This window comes from Musa acuminata, chromosome BXJ3-1 (genome assembly GCF_036884655.1).
Source record: "Musa acuminata AAA Group cultivar baxijiao chromosome BXJ3-1, Cavendish_Baxijiao_AAA, whole genome shotgun sequence".
NCBI lineage: Eukaryota > Viridiplantae > Streptophyta > Magnoliopsida > Zingiberales > Musaceae > Musa > Musa acuminata.
The window spans coordinates 5,025,001-5,049,003 of NC_088349.1; the positions used below are offsets into that span (position 1 = coordinate 5,025,001).

Here is a 24,003-nt window from a genome sequence, read left to right on the forward strand (position 1 = left end):
ATATAATTTGCAGAAAGTATATAATCATTCCTTCTTATATTTCAGCAATTCAAAATATATATTGTAAATGAACAAATGCAAGAGTGTGGGAAATTTAATTAGTGAAAAAGGTCTCCGAGGAAGAAAGTAGTTATACCCGGTGAGTGGTTTGGATGTAGGGTGATTTTCTAGATAATGCAACCTGCAGATGATCATAATGAGAGCTCAAACCAATATCCAATAACCACCTATGACAGTAAATGAGATGACATCCATATGACCTGAATGCTAGCTGGGCCCCACTCAATAAAATTGACAAGTTTTCTTTCCCGTATCCTTTGTAAGCTTTCATGTACCTGAAAACACAAGTATCAAAAAGCACCAAAAGATAGTTTTAAGCTTAGAAAAACTAGAACAAGTTCATGATGCAAGTTGGGCGACTTAACTGACTGTCATAAGCTAAATGATACCAATAACCGCTGTCATGTCAGTGTTAAAAAAATGGTAATTCTAACTTAAGGTAATTGGACAAAGAACTTTTTTTTCTCACTTCATGGCGCCCAAGATATGTCACTTTATTTGAGAAAGGAATGTTGTTCTCCCACATAACTTCATCTAAGTTAATTGATGGTAACCTAAGAAATTGCATTAATAGTCTGCATGCACATATTTAAAGTAAATCCATAATAACTAATGAATCTAACCATAAAATAAACATTATTTTTGTCGATTAAAGAAGACATGATTCCCGAGATACTCAATTAATATACTTTGGTGTGACCTCGACAAGGATTTGAATCTTGGAAGTCATGAAAATTATTACAGGAGATGACCACTAGGCTAAGTTGTCATAAAAGTATCTTGACATAACAAATGAGATGCAAAAATTTTAGAAGCAAATCATCGACAGTCCTTAATGATTTACAATTTAATTTTGATTGGAAATCTTAAGGAATAAGATCTCAATTATTCTGAATGTTTACTGCATAGTAGCAAACTTCTGGCCTTTTAAGTTCACCAGAAACAGCCTAGTAAGCAATTCCATTTTCTCGACCAAAACTTTGTCATAGTACTGATTGTGGAAGTCATTCTTTTTGATTTTATAAAGCTAGTGGAAAATGTGGAACTATTTATGACTTCCCCGGTGCACTTACAAGTAATAGCTTACATTGTCAACATTTTAACTACTAATTACTATAACAATTTATGAAATGGAAGATTTCACTAGTTTCTCCAAACTGTTTTTCTGCATTCTCAAATTTGTTGCAACAAGAAAAAGTGACCAAGATTCAGAATATTATTTTTGTTCTGCAGAAGCCCTTGTAGTCTCAGTTATAGCAAATTTGCTGGTTTTCATTTGATTTAATCCAAAAAGGTAAGGTTCATAAGTTCTAAATTAACACTTCGCATAGCCAGAGAAAAGAAAATTACAAAACCCAAGAATAAGAGTGCTTCTTTAAAGAAGTTGTGTTTATTAGAGTAAGGTAAAAAAAGCTCATGTTTATTTAAAATTCCTACTTAATGAGACATTTAAAAGTAACAAAACTCCTTTTCCAGTGACTCAATGACTCTCACAACCTATCTATATGCATAGGATGACTCAACACTAACTGAACAACTAAACGATAACTTTTTCACTCTCCAACATACCAATTAAAAATATGGGAAAAAATAATCAGGAAATACCAAAGAAGAAAAAGATGCATTCCAAATATGACCAAAAGGTACACTTGGCTCACTAAGCTTTTTATAGATCAGATAGTTCAGAAATGCGTTTGATTCTTTGCTTTCAGCAAATCCCCTTTTTGCATCTCTTTGTTCTATGTTGGCTTAAATAGCCAGTGTTTTCCAGTAAGCACTTCTTTCGATTGGTTCCTCTTGATAAACAAGAAAATGCCTACAATCCTTCTTGCTCAATTATAATTGGTTAATGTGCCATCAGAAACAGAAATATGTCTGGTCGCTGATAATATTAGCTCTCTACTTCCATCACTGCTTGCCTGTCCTGTAAAGATGGACTGCTACTACATAAACAATTAAAAAATCGTATATGTTGTAATGGATTTTAGATTGAATATTATCCAAGCCAATTGCTGCGAATGTACAACTTCTCATAAAATGTTTATAATACTCTTCAAGTGGAACAATCAAAACTTCTGCCACAAGATTTCCCAAATTTAGATTAGATAGAACATCATCGTCGATCCTATCTTAAACGAAATATTACCTGTGTAGGGTCCACATCTCCCTGAATGATATTTAATATGGATATGTATTTAGCTTGACTAGCCTCTTTTGTGCGGGCATAAGAAGACACCATGATATTTTTTGCCTGTAGAATACCAAAGGGTTGACACATAAAGTAGCACAAACACTATCAGATGATTCAAAGGGATGGAAGCACTTACCTGCAAGAGTCTTCTCATCACATCTAGCACGGTAGTTTTACGAATCATATTAACCTGCCAACAGTCCAAAGAAAAAACTCATAACAAAAACATCAACACTGTATTTATGCATAGAAAACAAATAATTTCCCGGTAAAAACTCTCCTATATGATAATTTTGAACAAGAATCTTAAGAAGAAATCAACAATGGCATAAGAATTAAATTGTCCATTGTAGGTCTGACATCAAAATAATTTTATCTATTACAGGTCAATCTAAGTCCAGAAAGATAGTAGATTAACGTTCAAAGAAGAATTAGCCTTAGCAAGAATTCTTGATTGCTATTAGAAGAAAAAAGGATATTCAGGAGCCAGAATGATACATGCACTAATCCAGAAGAAATGTATGCATGGGATGTCAGGATAAAGTTGGTTCTCTTAAATGAAATGATGTAAGCAAACTGCAGAAAGCTTAGTGCAATCTACAACATCAATCGTATATAGACAAATGCCAGGATTTTTCACTAAGACGTCAGGTTACTAAAAATTAGCATTGTGAAGAAATATAAACAAAATAAACTGATTCTAGATTCCATTTATTTTGTCATGACTTCCTGTCTTAATCTACCGATTATCCACACACTACTAAAGCAGTATATACAAAGAATAAATAGAAGTGAACCAGTTAAATCAACATTTTTGTCAAATTTAGGTCAATGTTATAAAACATCTAATATGTGATTATGAAATCTACAGATGATTGCCAATTTAGACTTTGTCTTTTCACTGCAGTACTCCAGATTTAGTGTATCGAAAAGGCTTGAGCATATAATCCCACTATATTGTGGAGAACTGTGGTCTCAACTAATATCAAATATGTTTAGAATCTTTAGATTAATATACAGGTATCACTCCACTATATCTTTCACAAGGTTGCAAGCAGAGTTATAAGAGCAAATGTCAAACCTGCCGTTCTACAGTAAGCGGTGTATATCCTGTCATTAGAAAATGGCATCTCGGAGTTGGAATTAGAGAGGCAAGGAGGCCAACCAAATCATTGTTCATGTATCCCGGGTAACGCAGAGTAGTTGTACTGGCAGACATTACTGTGGAAACCAAAGAGTTTGTTTGCGCAAAGGTGGGATTTGACAGGTGAAGGCGTTCCACGGCAATCCTATTTAGTGCCGTATTATCAAGAACAACAACACAATCAGCATTCAGTGTCAACCTCTTCAGAGTCAAGAGTGAGTTATACGGCTGGACAACCACATCACTAGTTTCCATCTGGTTGGGAAACACACTGTAAGTCTGGACGAGTTTTTTGCTATAACGGTCATTAAGAGTCTCCAGCAGATATGACCCCATACCTGCACTATACTCAAGTTACATGAGAAGAGAAACTTCACAAAGGGTTATGATATATCAACATATTGGCTATAGCATAACCTAAGAGGAAAATTAATAATAATACTGGTAGAATGCATATGGCACCAGATGCATCTCATCACTTAGCATAACAGGTACAAGAAGAAATTAAAGCATGAATTGCTATTTACTCTAGAACATACTGACATGAGGAATAATGCAGCATAAAAAAAACCAGCAGTAGAATTATCAGGAAATTATAAAAAAACCAACATAACTTTCTTGAATTCTATTTCCCAACGTAGACAATCTTAATTCCCACAATGAAATCTGGCAGAGCAACTTATGTAAGGATCATCCAAAAATTCAGGAGGCCTTCAAATGCTTAGAGTTTCTACGCATTAACTCAATAATATCTGCAGACGATGACTCTCGTCTAAACATAACAAATATTATGCCAAGTTCAATTCCTGGTCAGACAGCTGTTGATCATGGGAGCTTTATTCCTAAATGGAGATCAATTATAGCTTTAAAGATTAATGTCACTGATCTCTAGAGACTAAATCCTGCATGGGAAAATTAACCAATTCAAATGTCCAATTCAATGACTGATAGCCTAAACCTCATATGCACTTTCATGCGCAATACTCAAATGGGTATTGGATACAAGTTAGATGCATAAAGCAAGATAATAAAAGGAGCATAATGGAATGGGTAGAAATAAAGTATAAGGTGCTCAAAGTCAAAGTTAAATGCAGCAACAATGAGGTCAAAAAATGAATTTTGACACTTTTTTTAAGGTGATCATGTACCTAGTGAAACTCTAAATAAATTGATAAAACAGTTGTGGTCCTTAGCCATTCAATGCTACCAGACTTCAACGTTATACTAGTTACACTTTGTGGCTTATGTTCTTAAAAGAGCAACAGCTGGAACAAAATAATGACATGTTAAACTAGAATTGTCCTGTTGTACTTGCAAGTAGCACTCTCATAGGACCATCTCCTTAATTATAACTAGGCATTACATCTTAATAAACATAAACTATTGGGTTCTAAGATGCTTAATGCTCGTGGAAAGTAGTAATCCAGTTTCCCCATGGAGTCTTAGTGACCTTCAATGTCGCACACAAGCATTTCTCATCGATTCTCAGATAAATACAATGAGACATCTTTAATTATGTTACTATGCACTATCAGCATAATTTTTTCTAGTCAAAGAAACCAACTATAGATTTCTGTGTAGCTCTAACCTCTGACTTTATAATCTATATTGTTGCCTCTCATATCTGTCCTTCATGAAATTGCCTTAATAAAATAATAACAAAGAAATGCAGTAAAAACTAAAACAACCATATCAGGTATTGGAATTAACCATGATATACTGCAAAGTTAATTAAGCACTAGGACGCATGTTCTTCAGCTAATAATATGCAAGTACTCAAGAACTCCAAAATACATATAGATATGTCATGATATCATTAGAATAGACACTAATAATTATTGCTCATATGTGGTTGGAAAGCCAACCCTAAACTCCAATTTGGTACAAGCTGTTAAGTCCATTTGAATGGACAAAAGGGATGCGCTATAATTACCTACATGAGAAAGGTGTCGAAAGTCATATGAGAATGTAAGATGAACATTTTCAGATATTACAAATAAGAGAGAGGGAAAAGTCCAGCACCTGATCCGGTTCCACCAGCAATCGAGTGGCATAGAACAAAACCTTCAAGGCTATCACTTCCATCTGCTTCTCGGTCAACCATGTCCATGATATCATCTACAACTTGCTCTCCCTAGGTTTTAATTGTGTTACAGGAAATCAACATTAGGGCACACCAACATTTAAAATATGGTTAAAGAACAAGTATGACAACAGAAAAGATCACATTTTTTAAACATGCTGATAAAATTGAAGTGCGATGCCTGTATATCTATTTTCAGTAGAAATTACTCACCAAAGAAGAAATCAAGAAAACTAGATAGATAAACGCCATTAGAATCAACAAGGCAATCATAGAATAACTACGACCTGACGATGTATTGTGAAGATGTCCAATATCTAATGCATTGCCGTCAGCCTTAGCATGCTTCTATCAACAAAAAGATGTTCTAATCTCTAAATCACTAAAGAAAAAGAAATGGAACAAGAAAACTGTGATAAAAAAATTTGCTAAAATATGAAGTCCTTCACTGCAAAATTCTTGTGAAAAAACAGGTTATATTTCAACTTCTAAATTCAAGGTATCTAACAAAATAAATTATTATTAATGACCACAGAATGCAACTTGGCCGAAGTATGTTACATGATAAATACTAAAGTTGCAAGAAATTCTTCTTGTATGGATTTACACTTCCAACTGAGTAATCAATCCTTGTAACCGCTATGTTTGACAGTTAAAACTGCTTTGCAAAAGCTAACAGCTTTATCATTAACATGTCTAAATGCATGGATCCTTACAACTTACTTTTTATATCATTTATTATATGCAATAAAAGGTCAAAAGTAGCATCTACAGTGCCTGTACTCACCACTGTCCATATTAGGCTACACACCAACACCAAAAGTCATTTGATAAGTGTACCAAATAAACAAGTTTATCATATTTTTTTTGTAAAAAACAATTGGTTAAGAGCCGGAAAACTTCAATTCACCTAACAGAGCATTGAAAACTTTAATACTCCATGATAAAGCATTATAACATCTAAAGTTATCATCGTGACGAACTTTGCAACAAAGAGTGAAATGAAATTGCACGTTGTTTGCAATTAAGTTATCGATTTGCTTTCTACCAAAAGTTCATTTATGTAATGACCTCAAAGTTCAGTCATAAGACAAACAAGATGACTATTCTGAACACAATTATGGAGTAACAGATGGGACTGACATAGAAGTGTTTTATTTGGTTTGTGAAAACTGAACAACACTAACGAACTTGTCTATTTCCATCATCATCACATGGATTTTTCCTTGAATTAATTGTCCATATAGCAAAAATCCAACAAGTTAAAACACAGTGCCAAACTAATGCTTGACTGACATTCCAATTAAATATGCATTCTGTGGTAAATGAAAAGATTTTTCCATTATCTGGTAAATTCAGATTAAATTGCTGGACACAAGAAATCATCACAAATGAAACAACAATGGGTGTCAGGAAATGGTAATCAAAAGTTACCAAATATTTGGTTCTCTCTTGTTCTTAATTGCAGGTGCATGTTAAGAGGAATGACACCTCACTCTATGTTTAAGAATTTATGCAGACAGGAAACACAATCATGGCTTAACTAATAAAGCTTATTCAGCAGTTCAAACTTCAAACTTCAAAGGACACAGAATCATGGATTTCCAATTCATGTTCCAAAATTCCAACCTGCAATACGGCACCTCTAGTTTTTCTTTCAGAGTTCATCTGGTTGAGTATGTTTTCGAAATTGTTGTTTCTAGTCAGTAGTATTATGTGCAAACAGGAAATAAGGTGTGCAACTTTGAATTTCACAAGAAAAATATCCATGAGGACTATCATTCTAGTAAGTTTAGCAATGTGTACAAGTTAGCAAAATATTTCAAAAATAATAGCAGCAGAAAATTCAGTATATATTTAGCACGGTTCCCTTGAACAGAAAGGGGCAATTGAATTAAACAAAATGATCAAATACTGAACTAGTGTATACCAGCAACTGGAACTTACATGGTCATCTAAATTAAATCACAAAAATAAGAGGAAGAATCTGATAGGATTCGCCAATGTCATGCCATACCTGGTGATATCCACTAGCCCAGTTGTTTCCGGCACCACCTCCATGATCTGAGACAAAAATGTTTTCATGATTGTAAAGGTTTCTGTATTCACTATTTTGTATGCCATTAATAACCCTTGGTTCTAGATCCATTAGAAGAGCTCTTGGTATGTAGTGTTGATCATCTGCTTGATAGAAGAAGACATCCTTCCTGTCACCACCCTGCAGCAAGTAAATAAATATTTATTATGTTTTAGTATCACATAAACCCTGAACTCCAAAATTTATCTGCATAGTGCTCTATCATCATGGTGTTTCACATTTTTGTCCCATCATGCCATTGTCTCCAGCCATCAGAGTGGAGAAACTCCATATGGTATAACATCAATAGGTTACAAACTTATCTACAGCAAGATTTTTAATAGAAACTAAGTAAGCAGGATGATCCAAAGAAGAACGGAAATCTTTTGTCGATAACTTCAGTTGCTAATAGAAGGAGCCATATAGAAGAAAACATAGGAGCCCCAAAGACTTTGAAAAAAACATAAAGCTTATCTGTTTTTACATTTGTAGCAGGATATTAAGTAATTGTGATGGATGATTGTCAAACCTAACATCAAATGGACACCAAGGCTCAGTCACTACTATGGTAATCACTTCTTCCATAAAGTCAAATTACAAGACCGTGTAAGTCTTTTTTCATGTTTCATGATCCCAAGGGAAGTCACATAGGAGTAAAAGGAACCTGATAACAAGTGATAAGGTACAAAAAAACGATTGTCCCAAGAAGACTGATGCACAACTTCTGCCAACTCCTCCTCATTGCATTAAGAGATTACTTAACTAGGCCCTTAATGTTAAAATGTATAATAATTTAGAAACGAGCCACAAAATCATATATGTTTTATAACCACCTAAGCCGCTTAAATCACATCCTCTCCCGTGAAAATTCAGCTTAAACTGGTTGTCCTAGAGCATACTGCAGCAATCTTAAACTCCTTGCTACGGAGACAACACGCATCTCGTTGGAACTGGCAAGGCAAGACAAGTATCTGGGTAAACAAACTGCCTTCAGGTGAAAAAAATCCAATCTCGGACACCCGAGATGAATTCATTCCGAATCAAAATAGGAACCGATGACTAGGTGCAACTATCAAATCTTCGGCATTCGATACGGATATATGCTAACGGACAGACAAAGCCAAACCGGATCCAGAGAGGGCAGAGAGGGAAGTAGGGATCGGACGAGCCTGAGTGGCGAAATCTTCGAGGAGGCCGTCCTTGCCGATGCCGTGCTCGAGGCAGAGCTGCTTCCAGAACTCCATGCCGATCTGGTTGCCGCATTGCCCCACCTGAATGGTTATGATCTCGCGCGGCATCCCTTCAAAGCAGATCAAAAGCAGAGGATGGTGTTCCTGGAGGAGAAGGGTTAGGGTTTCTTCCTCCCTCGCGACCGGACTCGATCTCCCGCTCCTCTGCCGTTTCCTGGCTCGCTCGTGGGAGAACAAAGAGGGGTTTAAGAGAGATGCGACGGAGATTGGCGAATACCGAGGAGTTAAAGCGGCTGGGTCGGGTCTGTTCACGACAGAATCCGACCCGAACTATGTTTTTGTTCATAATTCGTTGATTTTTTTTAACCGGTTTTAAATTTGTTGAATCAAAGAAAGATGAAAAATAAAAGAAATAAAAGAGGTGGGATATAATTAGCATATTATTAAAATACTTTTTTATTAAAAAAATTAGTATATTATTATATAAGTGATGAGTTATGTACGTCATTTGATATAATAAATAAATAAAGGCTAATATGTTCAAAAGAATAAACAACAACGCTTCACGAAACAGAGGATTTGTTAACAAAAATGTCTACGATTAATTTAGAGTACTATTCGAAAGTTATGCATTGGATTCAATCTTGTTTTGCTACTATTCGAAGATTCTCCATAATAGTTGTTGCTTCACTGTATTGGCATTAATAATTAATTTACAATTTAGATATTAAACCAACTACTTTTATCTTTCAACCCAAGTCAGTTGATGCCAACTACAATGTGCCGCGTTGAACCAATCTTGAAAGGATATATATATGCTGCCAAAAATCTTAATATTTGAATATATATATATATATATAATATAATTTTAATTTAGTTAATGCTTGAGTATTTAATATTAGCCACAATTAAGAGATTTTGTATTTAGCATTTATATCTCTATAAACCCTATACACTTTCATATATCATTCTAGGCAATCTTTATGTTGAATCCTTGATGCAAAATTATAACAAGGTAGATCCTCCAACTACATCGAAACAAAATGCACAAGAAAAGAATAATAAACTTAATTAATCAAATTTTCCTACATAAGTGAATATATGACACATGAGCCCGTGCCAAAGTTTCAACATATGCTTATAAGGTGGCTAAGGAGCATTGTGACTGAAATGGTAACAATTCTTGTTGCCCTTTTCGGATTCAAATAAATCAACTGGAAACAAACAAATCTTTAAAGCTTTTGAGTTTATAGTGCGAAGACTACAACATATACAGTAAACAATCCTTTCCCTGTTGTGACTTTGCATCTCGGCAATAAGTGGCAAACATATGAGACTTATTACTGATTTTTTTTGTAGGTGTTAGGACTATATATACATGTATAAACATATAGCTTATGGTAAGCACAGTCAAATACCACAAATGCTTACTATTTCTTGAATCTGTAAACATGTTTGCTTACCGGAGTGATTTTGGCTCACCTTCTTGCAAATTATCTGATAGAAAACCAGAGAGTAGAAACTTATCATCCATGTGCGAGTATTGGACCTGCATCATGTCTTTCATATCATCATCAACTCGGAGGCTGCAATAAAATTTCAGGGAATAATACCCAATGCAACTTAAATAACTTTCTGACTCCGACCACAGCAGAATCTGCCACCAACTGTTTCTAGACGACAAAACATTTAACAAACTTAAATAATTCAATAATTGGTGGTGGCACAACCCATGAAAAATCAAAACTGAATACTTGTTCTGTTTTCTTGACTCCAAACCTAAAATAACTCCTGAATTCCTTGAAAACATAACCAAAACAATATTTAAGAAAGCTTGACCATCCAAAGTACATGCAGCATGACATTCAGCATTTGACCTCCTTCAATCCATAGGCAAAGTATAAAAATGACGGATCAGTCGCACCGTCCTTATAATATGCAAACACCACGCTGCCATCATCGTGCATACTTTCACCCACAAAACTGCCAAAAGATATTTGTCAGAAAGAAAGGGATTCTAAAAGAATCACAACCAACCTTCAGAACTGTCATTCGATTAAAAAATATAAAGTTTGATATCTTAATAAAAAGTGACATAAAGTGCAGCAATTTATACTAGTATTATGTGCCAAAAGGCAAAAGAATGAACGAAGTTATGCTACAAAGAGTAAGAGTTTGATGAAAACGACAACAATGATATGCAAGGAAAAAATGTAACAAAGATTGTGATGGTTTTTAACAATTTTATTCTGACAGATAAATGAAAGAAAAAAGTAAACTAACATAAAATATAAAAAAAAAATAAGATCCTTACAATTGTAGGTCTTTGAGCTTTGAAAGCAAGAACTTTGTAGCTCCCTCGATATGTTTTTTGAACAGTTCTTGCTTCTCTTCATCAAGTTTCGGTGTCAATAACTTGATATAACGCTTCATATAGGTCACAAATTGTTTCTTGTCAAAAGCAGGTTGTTCCTGAAAATGATATGAGGCCACTTTCATACTAAATAAAGTCCAAAAATATCTAAATAGATCTAATGAACCACATAAAAGACATTAAAAAATGTTGACCTGGAGTCTGAACGTGTCGACTATATCGACCACCTTAATAGCAGAATCATCAACCCCTTCATCTTCTCCACCTTCTGCAGAAGGGTTTGCACCAATGTCTACATCAATAGCTCCTTTAACCACCCACTGCCAAATGTCAAGAATTTTGAGTGGCATTGAGGTAACATATATGCAAATTTATGCACAACAATTACCCATCTTGATATGGTGTCATGGATTAGTACAAAAGAAAGCAGCAGAGAGAGTAGGTGGTGTACCAAAAACAAAGGGCATACATCAATAGTATTATAAAAGTAACATATAAAGAAAGGCATAAGAAAAAAACATACAAGTTTAATATTTAATTGATAACAACGTAGAGTAAAATCATATCCTTACCTTCCCTTCAACTTCCCACAACATCCCATTTTCAATTTCCTTGTAACAGAATGAGTCCGACAATAGCTCATCATCTGTAAAAACACAAAAGACAAATTTACAAGTTTAAAAACGTCATCGGTAACTTTCAAAAACAAAAATAAATAAATAAAACAAAAATAAATAAATAAATAAAGCTTCTCTCTATCGACAACAAGCATTGATAAAGTCATAGAATCAACCAAGAAGTGAAAGTGACAGACTTTCTTTCAAGGAACAATTTACTAATTACGAATATTAGATATTGTCATATGAAATGAACAAAAAAGTGCCATTATCTGTTTAGCCAATCTCCGAGGTTCAGAAAAACAAAGTGTCACAAGCTTCTCAAAAGCAAAATTGGAGATATTTTGAAAACTATAGTATACATTACAATGGAACTTGATCATATTGTACGCCATTCTGACTGCCACATAAACACCACAGTACCCTTGCAAGTCCTGAAGGCCTGTATGTTATAGATATGTTACAATAATCAATTTTTTAAAGCGGTTCTGTAACTTTCCTTTTTCAGTCTTAATATATATTTTGTGAAAATATAGCATGTAGCGAGTACATCAGTGAACATGATGAGACATAACAGTGGTACCTAACAAGGAGCACCTATACCAATGAAATCTAGTGTGATAAAAGGGATTGAAAAGCTATATTCCCCAACTTCCGAGGAATCAACTTAGTTCCATATAATTGATGAGAAATAAACCACATATTAGCTTCTGTCATGAATTTTATTTCATTAAGGCCTAGGTGGAATACCAATTCTCCAAACAAGAAGGACTTGATACCTCGATCATTTATAATGGTGCTTCGATTTGCATTCCTAATTATTTCAAAAAGTGTATCAAATTCCACCCATCTAAGATCATATTCACATTCTTGTGATCATGACACAGAAATGTACAAGGAATTGGCCATTCAAATCTCAGATAAAATTTAGTTCGTCATTGAAATTGGAACAGTGGAATTGAAGTTAGATCGACTACTTTTTGTTTGCACGTTTACATAAATCATGTAAAAAATCATAATCTAAAACATGGAATAACCCACCTCGATCGTATACAAATTCCCTCGATGGGATCAGCTTCAATCAAAAGCAGAAAATGATATCTGATTCCCCCAAGCAGTCATTATATTTACCAACTTCCAATACTCAAGCTCTTCAAATGAAATAAAATGTTTGTTTCAAATATATCTGACTGCTTCTATATCTGATTTGATGAAGATCAAGAACCAAAAGCCATTCAATGATGACTGAGATAATGGACAATGTCCTGGCCTTCTCCGTTCAGGTAATGGACAAAGACAAGCACAACCGACATCGACAAGGCATAGAGATTCCGACCCAAACAAAATTTACCGGGCCAGTTACTGTACATCATTTTTATGTTTTATGATTCATGGAGCACAAACAGACATGAACCAGAGCACTCATAGCTAATAAAAAGCGTGTGTAAACACCTACAGATAACAACATAAGCTCCAAACAATCACCCAATGACAACATAAGTTGAAGACCAATATGATACAAATCTGATATTGACATACAAATATCATTCTGTAAACCATGACACCACCTTCGACTTCCAAGACACTCAGCCCATTCTCCCATCCATACTCAAAATCGACTCAAGGACCACAATAGTTTATCAACAATAAGCTCTGATGCTGGTTTGCAGTATTCTTGAAATATAATTCAATTGCTTAATGTGATCAAAGTTCTGCAGCATCCGGATAACAATAATAATCTAAGAGTGATCCAAAACACAAGCACAATCAGAATAAACAGATAAAGAAGCAATTTAATAACGAGTATAGCATAAGAAAATGGGTCCTGTACATCAACAGAACGAAAGCGACCATCCCCACCCCAAACCAGTAACACCCGAAGATAATTAACCACACTACAAATAAAAGCGAAACAACACGCAAAATACTATCGAAGATGCGGGAATCAAATCAGGAGGAAGACAAGACGAGCAAGTTACGAATGCAGCTTCAATTATGAGGTCGTGATTCCCAAGATCCAATGTTTTCTTCGGATCTACGAATTAGTTTCACTGTGCGCTCCGATTCCGCCACAAGGAACGGCATCGGGAGTTCAAATACTTGATGAAAAAAGAGATGATAATCTTTATTCATACCAGTGAGCAAATCCTGATAAAGCAACATAGTTCCACCCGAGATCAAACCTAGCGAGGAGAGCGGCGGCGAGAGAGAGAGAGGGGAGGGTGGGGTTTGGACCGACGCAGAGACGCGCTATTTATACCCGAGGTTTGGGCGTCTTCCGCGGTGCGGTGTTCTGCTCGGGTTATTTCTATTTTTTATTTTCTTTCAAAGACACCAAATTTGACGAAGATGTCGATTTTTGACCGCCCGATATGGAATGAACGGCTGTGACCTTCCTATACTGCGGAATGCGAGTGGCTTTCCTCGGATGCCCGAAAAATAAACAAAAAAGCAACCTTGAAGTGATGATTTACCCAATAAGACCTAAGCTCCGAAAGCTATTATTTTTTTCCGAATTTATCTGTAATTTTTTGAGTAAATTATGAGATAATTGTTGAGAATTTTGAGATTGATATGTGAAACTACTACTAAATATAGAAAAATATATATTTTTATTTATAAATTAAGTATTACTTAGATAGAAGATGAGAGAAAATTATTTAAAATTATATAAATATTTGTATAGAAAACCTTCGGATATGCAAGATGTGAAATGATTCATGTTAGTGATACAAAGAGAGATAAAAGAATATCTAAAAAATATATTAATATAAATTTAAGTAACCTAAGCTTAATTAAATATATAGTTGTTGTATATAATATAAATTTCTTTGAAGTATTTTTATCCTATTAGCTTTTAAAAAAAATTTAGTTGACTTTTGGATCACACCCCTTAGGGTTAGGGTAGACCGTAGACCTCTCGCCCATGTTGACAATAAAAAATAACTAATAGATAGATTCATGATGTTAAAATACTTAACCAAATTTAATATTATGATCTTACAAATATTAACATTGTATTATATATGTATATAAATGTACCTTCAAATTTTTACATTTTTAATTAAAAAAATTGATTATATGCCTATTAAATTGAGTTGTGATATGATGTTAATAACAATGATATGCTTGGATCAACTCCATTTAGCCTGTGTGAGCAATAAGTCTAGTGTAGCTAAGGAGGACTTAGAATGTTTACTCATAAATTGAGAATAGCTTATATACTTATTTGATAGCGGAAGATTAAGGTCCCATAAATCTCTTAACATGATTCATTCGATGCTTAAGTCAATAATAGAACAAAAATAATAATAATAATAAATAATAGCTGACATTGATTATCATTACCGAATGACCTTCTATAGTGAGTCTAACTCAATGAAATATTTTGAGATATAGGTGAAATTTTCTCTTGACATTTATCTCATGTCATCCTTATGATTGAGTTATTAATTGTTTGAGTCATAATCGGGACGAATGTTTCTTATATCATTTATCATCCCACTCTCTCCCAAAAGATATATTTCATGATTTCTACCAAAGAAAGAAATTATGTGATGGGGCAAATGCATCTGTAATGGATGAGATAAAATGAACTGGCACAATATTATTGAGGAGTTTACGTTAAGTAGTAGAGTACAACGATCGATTAACTCATCCATCCTCTTTAGACGACATAGAGTGGATATGATTGACCCAATATAGTGGTATCAAAACATTCACATTAGACAATATAGAAAATAATAATCGATTCATTATAGCCACTAACTGATTTGCTGTAAAGTAGTCGTGATGGCTACATCGAGTAGTATAGGAGATGATGATTGATTCCTTGATTAATTATTAATTTATGTTCTTTTGCTACGCATGTGATGTTGTCCATAGATTTTGTTACAAAACATTTGATGTTTTTATTCATAAAAAAACGTATAATATATCGTTCATCCACACGAATAATGAATTAGATATCTCTGATACCTTTATCTATGAATGAAGCATTGGATTCTCCTCGTGTTGATTGGGCTGTCATATTTGAAGTCTTAATTTCGATGAATATTTTTTTTTTAATAAATTTGATATAAAATTAAATAAAAATTAGATACTAGTGTTGGTTTATGTTTGAATATTAGTATTATTAGAATTCCGGAGAAGAAGGCACTCGATTACCGTAACAGGTTCATACCCATTGTATAGTACAGATATCCAACGGTTGATATTTGATCATTTTCCACCCACGATATCTAAAGCCCAAAGCCGGGAGAACTTGCGTCGGTACATGGTCCCCTGCTCCGTAAACCAATTTAGCTAACATACACCAAAATAATTGGCGTGATACTATACGACTAATGACGGCACCTAAGTCGCCAGCTCATCGGACCACATTTATTGACGTCGAAAGTGCCATCCTCGATCGGGTGTTACGCGTGGCACCTGCCAGCTTTGCGAGTCGAGTGAGCGATGGTCACGTGGGTCCGCGTCGGCGGTCCAATCACAAGAAGCTATGAAAGGGTTTGTATGACGCTGTTCTTACTCTTCGGGCCAGCTTCCAAAGGCAACTCATCCTAGCGTCACTCGGCCGGTCAACCACCTCGCTTGTGTCGGAGGCCTAGTGGGGCCTGTGTCGGAGGCCTAGCGGGGCTCGCGTCGGGCGGAGACTGAGTGCAGAAACGGGTGGCGACCGAATTGAGCTGTGTTGAACTGGAACCAACTTGGCCGCTAGGGTTCGGTTTTCGGCAACCAGAAAAGAAACTCTGGCCGTCCAACAGGTATATTGCACAGATCTAGAAGCATAGTCTACGCCAATCTTCCGTTGGAGTTGGCGTGCCGTAGTCCCCGGTCTCGTCATCCTTCGTTCCTATAAACGTACTCGCTTTGACGACTCCTTCCCTCTCTCCAATCGGTCACTCGATTTCACCTGAATTGCGTAATCTTCACTTTCTAGGGCTCCATCCGATCCCTTCCTCCTTTCATTATTGTCGTTGGAGTCGGTGCCTGCGGCGGGCAGAGATGTCTCTGAGGCCGAGCGAGCGGGTGGAGGTCCGGCGAAACAGGTACAAGGTCGCCGTCGATGCGGAGGAGGGACGACGGCGGAGAGAGGACAACATGGTGGAGATCCGCAAGAACCGTCGGGAGGAAAGCCTCCAGAAGAAGCGGCGGGAGGGGATGCAGGCGCAGCCATTTCCGCAGCCGATCCACGCCTCCGCCGTCGAGAAGAAGGTGATCCCCCTCTCGTCGATCCTTCAATTTAGGGGTTCGATTGGTAGATCGGATTAGTGTCGGTGTTCTAGGAAATTGGATCCGCTCGGTTAGGTTTTGTAATAGCTGAATATTTTCCCATAATTAAAAAACTATAATTAATGTGTTGCCTTATTTAATGATTAATTGACTTGTTTGTACTATAGGGTTAAAGAAATGATTAAAATTGATTATAGTGGGCAAGTTAAGAATTTAGTCCATCAATTAATTAATTAAATAATTTTAAAATTATTAATTGATGTGTTTTCTAGATGTGACTTTTAGGAAGTAATTCTTTCGATACGAACCATATGAAATAAATATTGCAATAAAATAAAATAAAATAAAATAAAATATGAAAATTAAATTAGATATTGTCTTTTGGGGAGGGCTCAGCATCTCTTATAAAAAGGGACTCTTATATTCCTCGTTGAGCTGGGTAGTGAGAGGATTGAGGAAATAATCTCCCCTCTCTCCATTCGTATCGGGCAATGGGAGGATTGAAGAGATATCTTGAGGAGAGGTAAGATTCTTTGTTCTTTTCTTATTGGTTTTATTCATTTTATAATTATTATAATTTTTATGAAACATAATAATATTTTAATTTCGAAATTTGATGATTAATAAATAATAATTATTTAATTGTCATGTTAAAGTTGTTATTTAATTTAATGTTGATAATGCTTGACTTATAATGGTCTCTTAAGCTTAAATGAATTTTAAGATATATTTATTATTAAATTCTTATTTTTGAATTAAATAATAATTTTAATTCATATATATAGGCATATCTTTATTTTAAGGAATTATGTAAGATTTTATGTTTAATTATTTTTAAATTTAAAATCATGAATTTGCTATATTGTTTGATTCATGAAAAATAGATTTAGAAAGCTATTTAATGAATCAATATTGTATTATTGAAATTTTTAATGAAATACTTATTATGGTAATAAAACTTGGGTTTGACCCGAGTCAAGTTGATCGGCTTGATCAACCCATGTGGTCAAGTACGGCTCAGTCCTTATGGCCAAAAATAATTCAACCCATATGGTCGGGCACGACCCAACCCATGTGGCCAGGTACAATCCGATTCATGTAGCTAGGCATGACTTAGCTTATGTGACCAAATATGGTTTAGTCTATGTGGCCAAGCACGACCGAGCCCATGTGGCTAGGTATGGTCCAAACTATATGACCAAGTACGATTCAGCTCATGTGATCAGATATGATCTAGCTCATGTGGTCAGACATGACCCAACCCATGATGCTAGGTATGACCCAGCTTGCAAGCCATGCATAACTCGGTTCAATAGTAAGGTTTGGTCTAACCCATGAGTGAGGCTTGACCCAACTTGTAAGGCCCAGCTATGCGACCATTGCAAGGTATGTTGTTGCCTCTCTATCCAGCCCGCTACACTTCAAGCCAACCTGCTACCTGAGATAGGCATGTGCAGTGCACGTGACCATTCCAGGGCTCAGGTGGGTCGGTTCAATTTGAGTTATCACTGTGCAGTCTAGTCTAACTTCCTCTGCTTTTATTGGTTTGAGCTCCTTAGACGATTGAACTAGATCTAATTGATTGGTTCAAGCCAATTCAGCGTAATTTCAAACCAATTTGACCGGTTCAAATCCACTTGACCTAATTGAAACTAACCAAATCCAAATTAAATCGGTCGAGGGCAATTCTAGATTGATTCAATAAGGATTTAAGACTAGTTTTGTTAGGTCCTAATTGAATTAAGTTTGATTCAAGTCAATTGAGCTGTGCTATTTAGGGTTTAGATCATTTGAAGGTTGTTAAAAAATTGATACCTCATGCTTTTATGATTTAAAAAAAAGAAGTTATATTCCAAGTTATGATTTAAAAAATAATTAGTGGTTCTCCATTATTTTTTAGATTAAGTTGATATTAATGTGACTGCTACCTTGTGATTATATGATTATGCTTAGTGATCCACATTGGAAGTGCACCCTCTGAAAGGTGATACTAGCCTATTAAGTGTGAAGCCACCAATGGATATAGTCTAGTCGGTCATACACCAAGCATAGTCTTTCATGATATTTTATCATTTCACTTCTCTAAATGCATGAATGATCATGGATGATTATGTATCTCTGCCGAGGGTAGCTAGGGCAATTTCATTCGGGGATTAGCAAGTCCTCAGATGTGGCTACTAGATAGTTCCTCCATCCGTTGTTGGGAGGAACGTGTCCCTACTTGGACAGGTGAGGGAGACCACTCCATTCATTGTTGGGAGTGCAATGTAGGTTCTCTTCATTCGTTGTTGAGAGGAATCCATCTTGTGAAGTATGCTTCTCCGTTCGTTGTTGGGAGAGTGCACAATTGAGTGTGATATACGTGTTTGTTGCATGACTATTATGCATGTCATCGTGATGTGTTGCATGTGACCGATGCGTGACTTTATTTACTACATAAGAATTATCATTATTTATCTAATACATGAGTTTCATAATAAATTGATATATTGTTATTTCATATTAAACTGTTGATATGTGTATCACGAGTATTAGAAAATTTTTAATGATTTTTTTAGAGGTTACTACCAACATGTATAATTACTGTTATGTTTTTATCCTATACTTTCTTTTAGAGTAACCTACTAATTTGTAATAGATCTGAGGTTTGGATGAAAGAATTTTTCATCACTTGCGGCCCTACCAAGAAGATGCGATCTTTTTTTTAGTTAAAAATATTTAGTGTTGCAAAGATAGGGATTTTGAATTCAAAATAATAAACAAGTCTTTTGCAAATTATGAAATTTGAAATGATGATTTATTTTTTTATAAATCCAGGGTGTGATAGGTTTTTGGATTTTGGATATTTGGATTTGGAGATCATGATAATTGCCCTTGTTTTTCTTTCATCTTTAAATGTGCTCTCTGCTAATTTGCAGTTAGAAAGCCTTCCGGCTATGGTGTCGGGTGTTTATTCGGATGATAGAACTCTGCAGTTGGAGGCAACCACACAATTCCGTAAATTGCTTTCTATAGGTATTTAATCGAATGAATTGCTTTGAATAATTTACTTTATATGATTCCTGATGCTCTATCCGAACAACTAGATCACTAATTATACTGATTGTGAGTACTTTTTTTGTTTTGTCAGAAAGAAACCCTCCAATCGAGGAGGTTATTCAATCGGGGGTGGTTCCTCGATTTGTGGAATTCCTTACTAGGGAGGATTATCCGCAACTTCAGGTCAGCATACCATTTGTTTAAATTTATGAAACAAGGATTCGTAACTTCCATACTACCCTGTTTCAATCCGTTTCTAGTTTTGTCATGCACTTTGCAATGGATCATGCTTGCAGTTTGAAGCTGCTTGGGCCCTCACCAACATTGCCTCAGGTACCTCAGAGCACACTAAAGTTGTGATAGATCATGGGGCCGTTCCAATTTTTGTGAAGCTTCTCAGTTCCCCTAGTGATGATGTCAGGGAGCAGGTATAACTTGTACCAAAAAACTTTGAAAGTAGTTGTTTGAGATAGCTTAGTGTTTGTAAGAACAGCTCCATGTTTTTCTTTTTGTTTTTTTGTTTTTTGTCTGTGTCATCCTGGCTTATCGAGGTATATCTTACTGAAAGGTAGGCAGTGTGGGCTTTAGGGAATGTTGCTGGTGACTCTCCAAGATGTCGGGATCTTGTCCTTGCTAGTGGCGCATTGATTCCCCTTCTGCTGCAACTAAATGAGCATTCCAAGCTATCCATGTTGAGGAATGCCACTTGGACCCTCTCAAATTTCTGCAGGGGCAAGCCACAACCAGCATTTGAGCAGGTCTGAATTGGGTTGCATACACATCATGAAGTCTACTAATATGCTTCATAGTTGAATTGAATTTTTTTTTCCCCTACTTTTGACCAGGTTAAGCCTGCTCTTCCAGCACTCGAGCGGCTTATTCATTCAAATGATGAGGAAGTTCTAACTGATGCATGCTGGGCGCTTTCATATTTGTCAGATGGTACCAATGACAAAATACAAGCTGTGATTGAAGCAGGTGTTTGTGCTCGCCTTGTTGAGCTTCTTATGTATGTATTATGTGTCTCATGCCCTTTATGAAGATTTTATGTTTTTGTTTGGGGCTTAAACCTTGTTGTGCTTGTTGTGGTAGGCATCCTTCACCTTCTGTGCTAATTCCAGCCCTTCGTACTGTTGGTAATATTGTCACTGGAGATGATATGCAAACACAGGTATTAATTAGGAGGATTAGGTGTACATATATTTGCTGTATGTTTTAGGTTTCTGTGTTCTTTTTATCCTCTAATGCTTACATTTTCTAATTGCTAAGATATTTACTAAGAAAAAGGGCATTCATTAGTATGTTTAGTATGTTGTCTCATTACCTGGCCTCAATCTCTGCAAATATACTGCATATGATGGCTTGCAAAGTTGAGTTATATGAACATGTTACCTGTCAGACAAATGCAGTCTGATATTCTTAGCATCCAAAATTGGTCAGAAAATTTCTGTGTTGCCAGATTTGTTGCATTTTAATTATAATATTAGAAAAGTCATTTAGTAGAAGTGAGGGTGAAGTAAACTTGAGTTTAATGCATGATAATCACCCTTTATTTTCATGTCATGCTAGCGAACTTAGTGATTGAAGTGTTATGACTTTTTGCATCATGTTCACTTATTAATGCATGAGATAACATTAATTCATGATCACATTGCAGAAACAAATGGTTTATAGAGAATCATGGCAGAAACATGATAAGTTCTAACTAGCATTTCTTATTATTCAGAGTTCACTAATTTTAACAGACTAGCAATTCTGGGATGAATTTTGATTATATTTCATAACCTTGTTTCTCAATCGATCTGTATTGTGTTGCTTTCTCTTCTCTGCTACATTCTTGTCTCATGATATTCATGTTTTCCTGCTTCAGTATGTAATAGATCACCAAGCACTTCCTTGTCTGTTGAACCTCTTGACCCACAATCATAAGAAAAGCATCAAGAAGGAAGCTTGCTGGACCATCTCAAATATCACAGCTGGAAACAAGGAACAAATTCAGGTTTGACTTACAACAACAAAAGAATGATAACATACTTCAGTTGTGCCTTTCCTGTTGTATAAATTGTATTGTCGATGGACTAAACCTAATTTCTTGATCTTCATGTGAAAAAATGGTTGCCATAAAATCTGAAACAAAACCTCTTGTATTATGCATTTAATTTGAATCACCTTCCCCTGAGTTCTTCCCTCCATTATCAGAGTAAGAATATGTGCTATGGGATTAATTGCAGGCTGTGATTGCTGCTGGTATCATTGGTCCTTTAGTGCATCTGCTGCAGACTGCAGAATTCGAGATAAAGAAAGAAGCTGCATGGGCCATTTCAAATGCTACTTCCGGTGGTACACATGAACAAATAAAGTATGATGCATGTGTTTCACCCGTCAAGGTTTTCCAAAGTTACCTCTTAACTCAATTCTTTCTTTTATATTGTATTAGGTATCTAGTTTCCCAGGGCTGCATCAAGCCCCTGTGTGACCTCCTTCTCTGCCCTGATCCAAGGATCATTACCGTGTGTCTGGAAGGGCTTGAGAATATCCTGAAGGTCGGTGAGGCAGAGAAGAACCTCGGAGTTACTGAAGGCACTAATCCATATGCCCAGCTGATTGAGGACGCCGAGGGCTTAGATAAAATTGAGAATTTTCAGAGCCATGACAACACTGAGATATATGAGAAATCTGTTAAGATTCTTGAAACATATTGGTTGGAAGAGGAAGATGATGCAATGCCAGGTGATACTACTCAAACAGGATTCGACTTTGGCAACAATGACCAGTCAGTTCCTTCTGGTGGATTCAACTTTGGCTGAAAGGTAGATAGCTAATCTTCTGGTGAGACTTGCTGAAAGACTATTGACATTTTCATATTGAAGAAGGCTATTATGTTTAAATTGTAGGGTCTCCTATGAGGAATGGGTGGACTGTGCCCGGCTCGGGGCTATGGTTTTGCTTAAAAGTCAGTTTGTGCGATGTGGCTACGCTGTTAGTTGGGTCTCGTTGGTCAAATCGGGTGTCCATGGAGGGACCGACGGTCGAGTTTACTTAAGATGCCATGTTCTGGTTCTCTGCAGATTTATATGATTTCTTGCTGTCAGTTTACGTATGTCAGGGAGGAAGACATGATTTTTTATTTCGGAGGTTTTTTTTTAATATCTCATTTCAGTTTATTTATAAGGATGCCATTTCTTGCTTCCTGTATGGTGTGAGACCATGTTTTTCTTTTTTGAGTTCAGTGAAGTTTGTTCTTGGTTAGTCAGCATGAATTAATGCGATGGATTGGCTGCTGGATTTTTAGATTGTGTTTATCTAGATTTTGTATGATCTAAAATTTCACCAACTCTTTGTACCAAATTGTTGAAGTGCTCTACTAACCCGTTGCCACAACTACATTCTCAGAACTGTCTCTATAGGTGTTGATTTGCTTATAATGTTAAACTAATGATCTTTGCTGCATGTTTTCTTTTATTCTGTTTACTAACATTGATGTTGACTATTGCAGATGCCCTTTTAAGCGTTGACATGACCATGCTTGAGTAGGTGGAATTGACTAAGAGCTGCTTTAAGGTTTCTTAGGTTGACATAGCCATTTCTGACGGAGAGCCATCCTGAACCCCAGGCCACCGCCCCTACCTATTTCGGCATTGGTCCCACCACCGTAGCACCTTCACAACCAGCGAAAGCCCCTCCTTCCCGGACTAGTCTCCTCAGATAGCTATTAGTAAGACTTAAATGGGTGGAACAAAGGAATGCTATCCCGAGAAAACAGTGCTTATCAACTTGGTCATTAGTGTCAGTCCTCTCCACACTCTAATGAATTCATGGATTTCTGATGAATACTGATCAAACCCATAATAAGATGTCCCTCATTAGCTGGGACTGTATTGCTAGTCCTAAGTCTGAAGGGGACCTCGGAATCAGCAACATTCACCTAGTGAAGGCCACCATCTGTTCCAAAAAGCTCTTACCCCTTCTTAACAACTCGTCTAATCTGTCCAC

At 36.0% G+C, this 24,003-nt stretch overlaps 3 protein-coding genes across 3 annotated transcripts in view; 1 reads left to right on the forward strand and 2 right to left on the reverse strand.

Moving 5' to 3' along the window:
* LOC103985523 (tubulin gamma-2 chain) overlaps positions 1-8,993 on the reverse strand; it is a 10,834-nt gene extending 1,841 nt beyond the window's left edge. The window contains exons 1-8 of the mRNA XM_009403251.3: positions 8,725-8,993; positions 7,496-7,696; positions 5,418-5,529; positions 3,333-3,733; positions 2,388-2,441; positions 2,207-2,311; positions 261-335; positions 137-181 (exon numbers count right to left, since the gene is read on the reverse strand). Of these exons, the coding sequence (XP_009401526.1) occupies positions 137-181; positions 261-335; positions 2,207-2,311; positions 2,388-2,441; positions 3,333-3,733; positions 5,418-5,529; positions 7,496-7,696; positions 8,725-8,853 (1,122 nt within the window). The 5' untranslated portion in view covers positions 8,854-8,993. The remainder of the gene's footprint in view (positions 1-136; positions 182-260; positions 336-2,206; positions 2,312-2,387; positions 2,442-3,332; positions 3,734-5,417; positions 5,530-7,495; positions 7,697-8,724) is intronic.
* Positions 8,994-10,332: 1,339 nt separating this feature from the next.
* Positions 10,333-14,010, reverse strand: LOC135628676 (translationally-controlled tumor protein homolog). Its single transcript, XM_065135489.1, has 5 exons — positions 13,872-14,010; positions 11,692-11,765; positions 11,314-11,439; positions 11,060-11,217; positions 10,333-10,728 (listed from the first exon to the last, which is right to left on the reverse strand). Exons 1-5 carry the CDS (start codon positions 13,897-13,899, stop codon positions 10,611-10,613), a joined length of 504 nt encoding a protein of 167 aa, XP_064991561.1. The 5' UTR covers positions 13,900-14,010; the 3' UTR covers positions 10,333-10,610.
* A 2,455-nt stretch (positions 14,011-16,465) lies between these two features.
* Positions 16,466-23,301, forward strand: LOC135583639 (importin subunit alpha-1b-like). Its single transcript, XM_065137648.1, has 12 exons — positions 16,466-16,599; positions 16,679-16,953; positions 19,890-19,986; positions 20,102-20,193; positions 20,307-20,438; positions 20,583-20,768; positions 20,856-21,019; positions 21,103-21,181; positions 21,881-22,009; positions 22,242-22,369; positions 22,448-22,820; positions 22,905-23,301. The coding sequence occupies exons 2-11, from the start codon at positions 16,744-16,746 to the stop codon at positions 22,815-22,817; spliced, it is 1,587 nt and encodes a 528-aa protein (XP_064993720.1). The 5' UTR covers positions 16,466-16,599; positions 16,679-16,743; the 3' UTR covers positions 22,818-22,820; positions 22,905-23,301.
* Positions 23,302-24,003: the final 702 nt, after the last annotated feature.

Bases quoted from the DNA above. Each gene is read 5' to 3' on its own strand.
- LOC135583639 (XM_065137648.1), top strand. From the start codon at position 16,744: ATGTCTCTGAGGCCGAGCGAGCGGGTGGAGGTCCGGCGAAACAGGTAC. The intron at 16,954-19,889 runs GTGATCCCCCTC...GCTAATTTGCAG, and splicing joins CCTCCGCCGTCGAGAAGAAG to TTAGAAAGCCTTCCGGCTAT. The intron at 22,010-22,241 runs GTTTGACTTACA...GATTAATTGCAG, and splicing joins GAAACAAGGAACAAATTCAG to GCTGTGATTGCTGCTGGTAT.
- LOC135628676 (XM_065135489.1), bottom strand. From the start codon at position 13,899: ATGTTGCTTTATCAGGATTTGCTCACTG. The intron at 11,440-11,691 runs GTAAGGATATGA...GACATTTGGCAG, and splicing joins TGTGGGAAGTTGAAGGGAAG to TGGGTGGTTAAAGGAGCTAT. The intron at 11,218-11,313 runs GTCAACATTTTT...TATCATTTTCAG, and splicing joins TCGACACGTTCAGACTCCAG to GAACAACCTGCTTTTGACAA.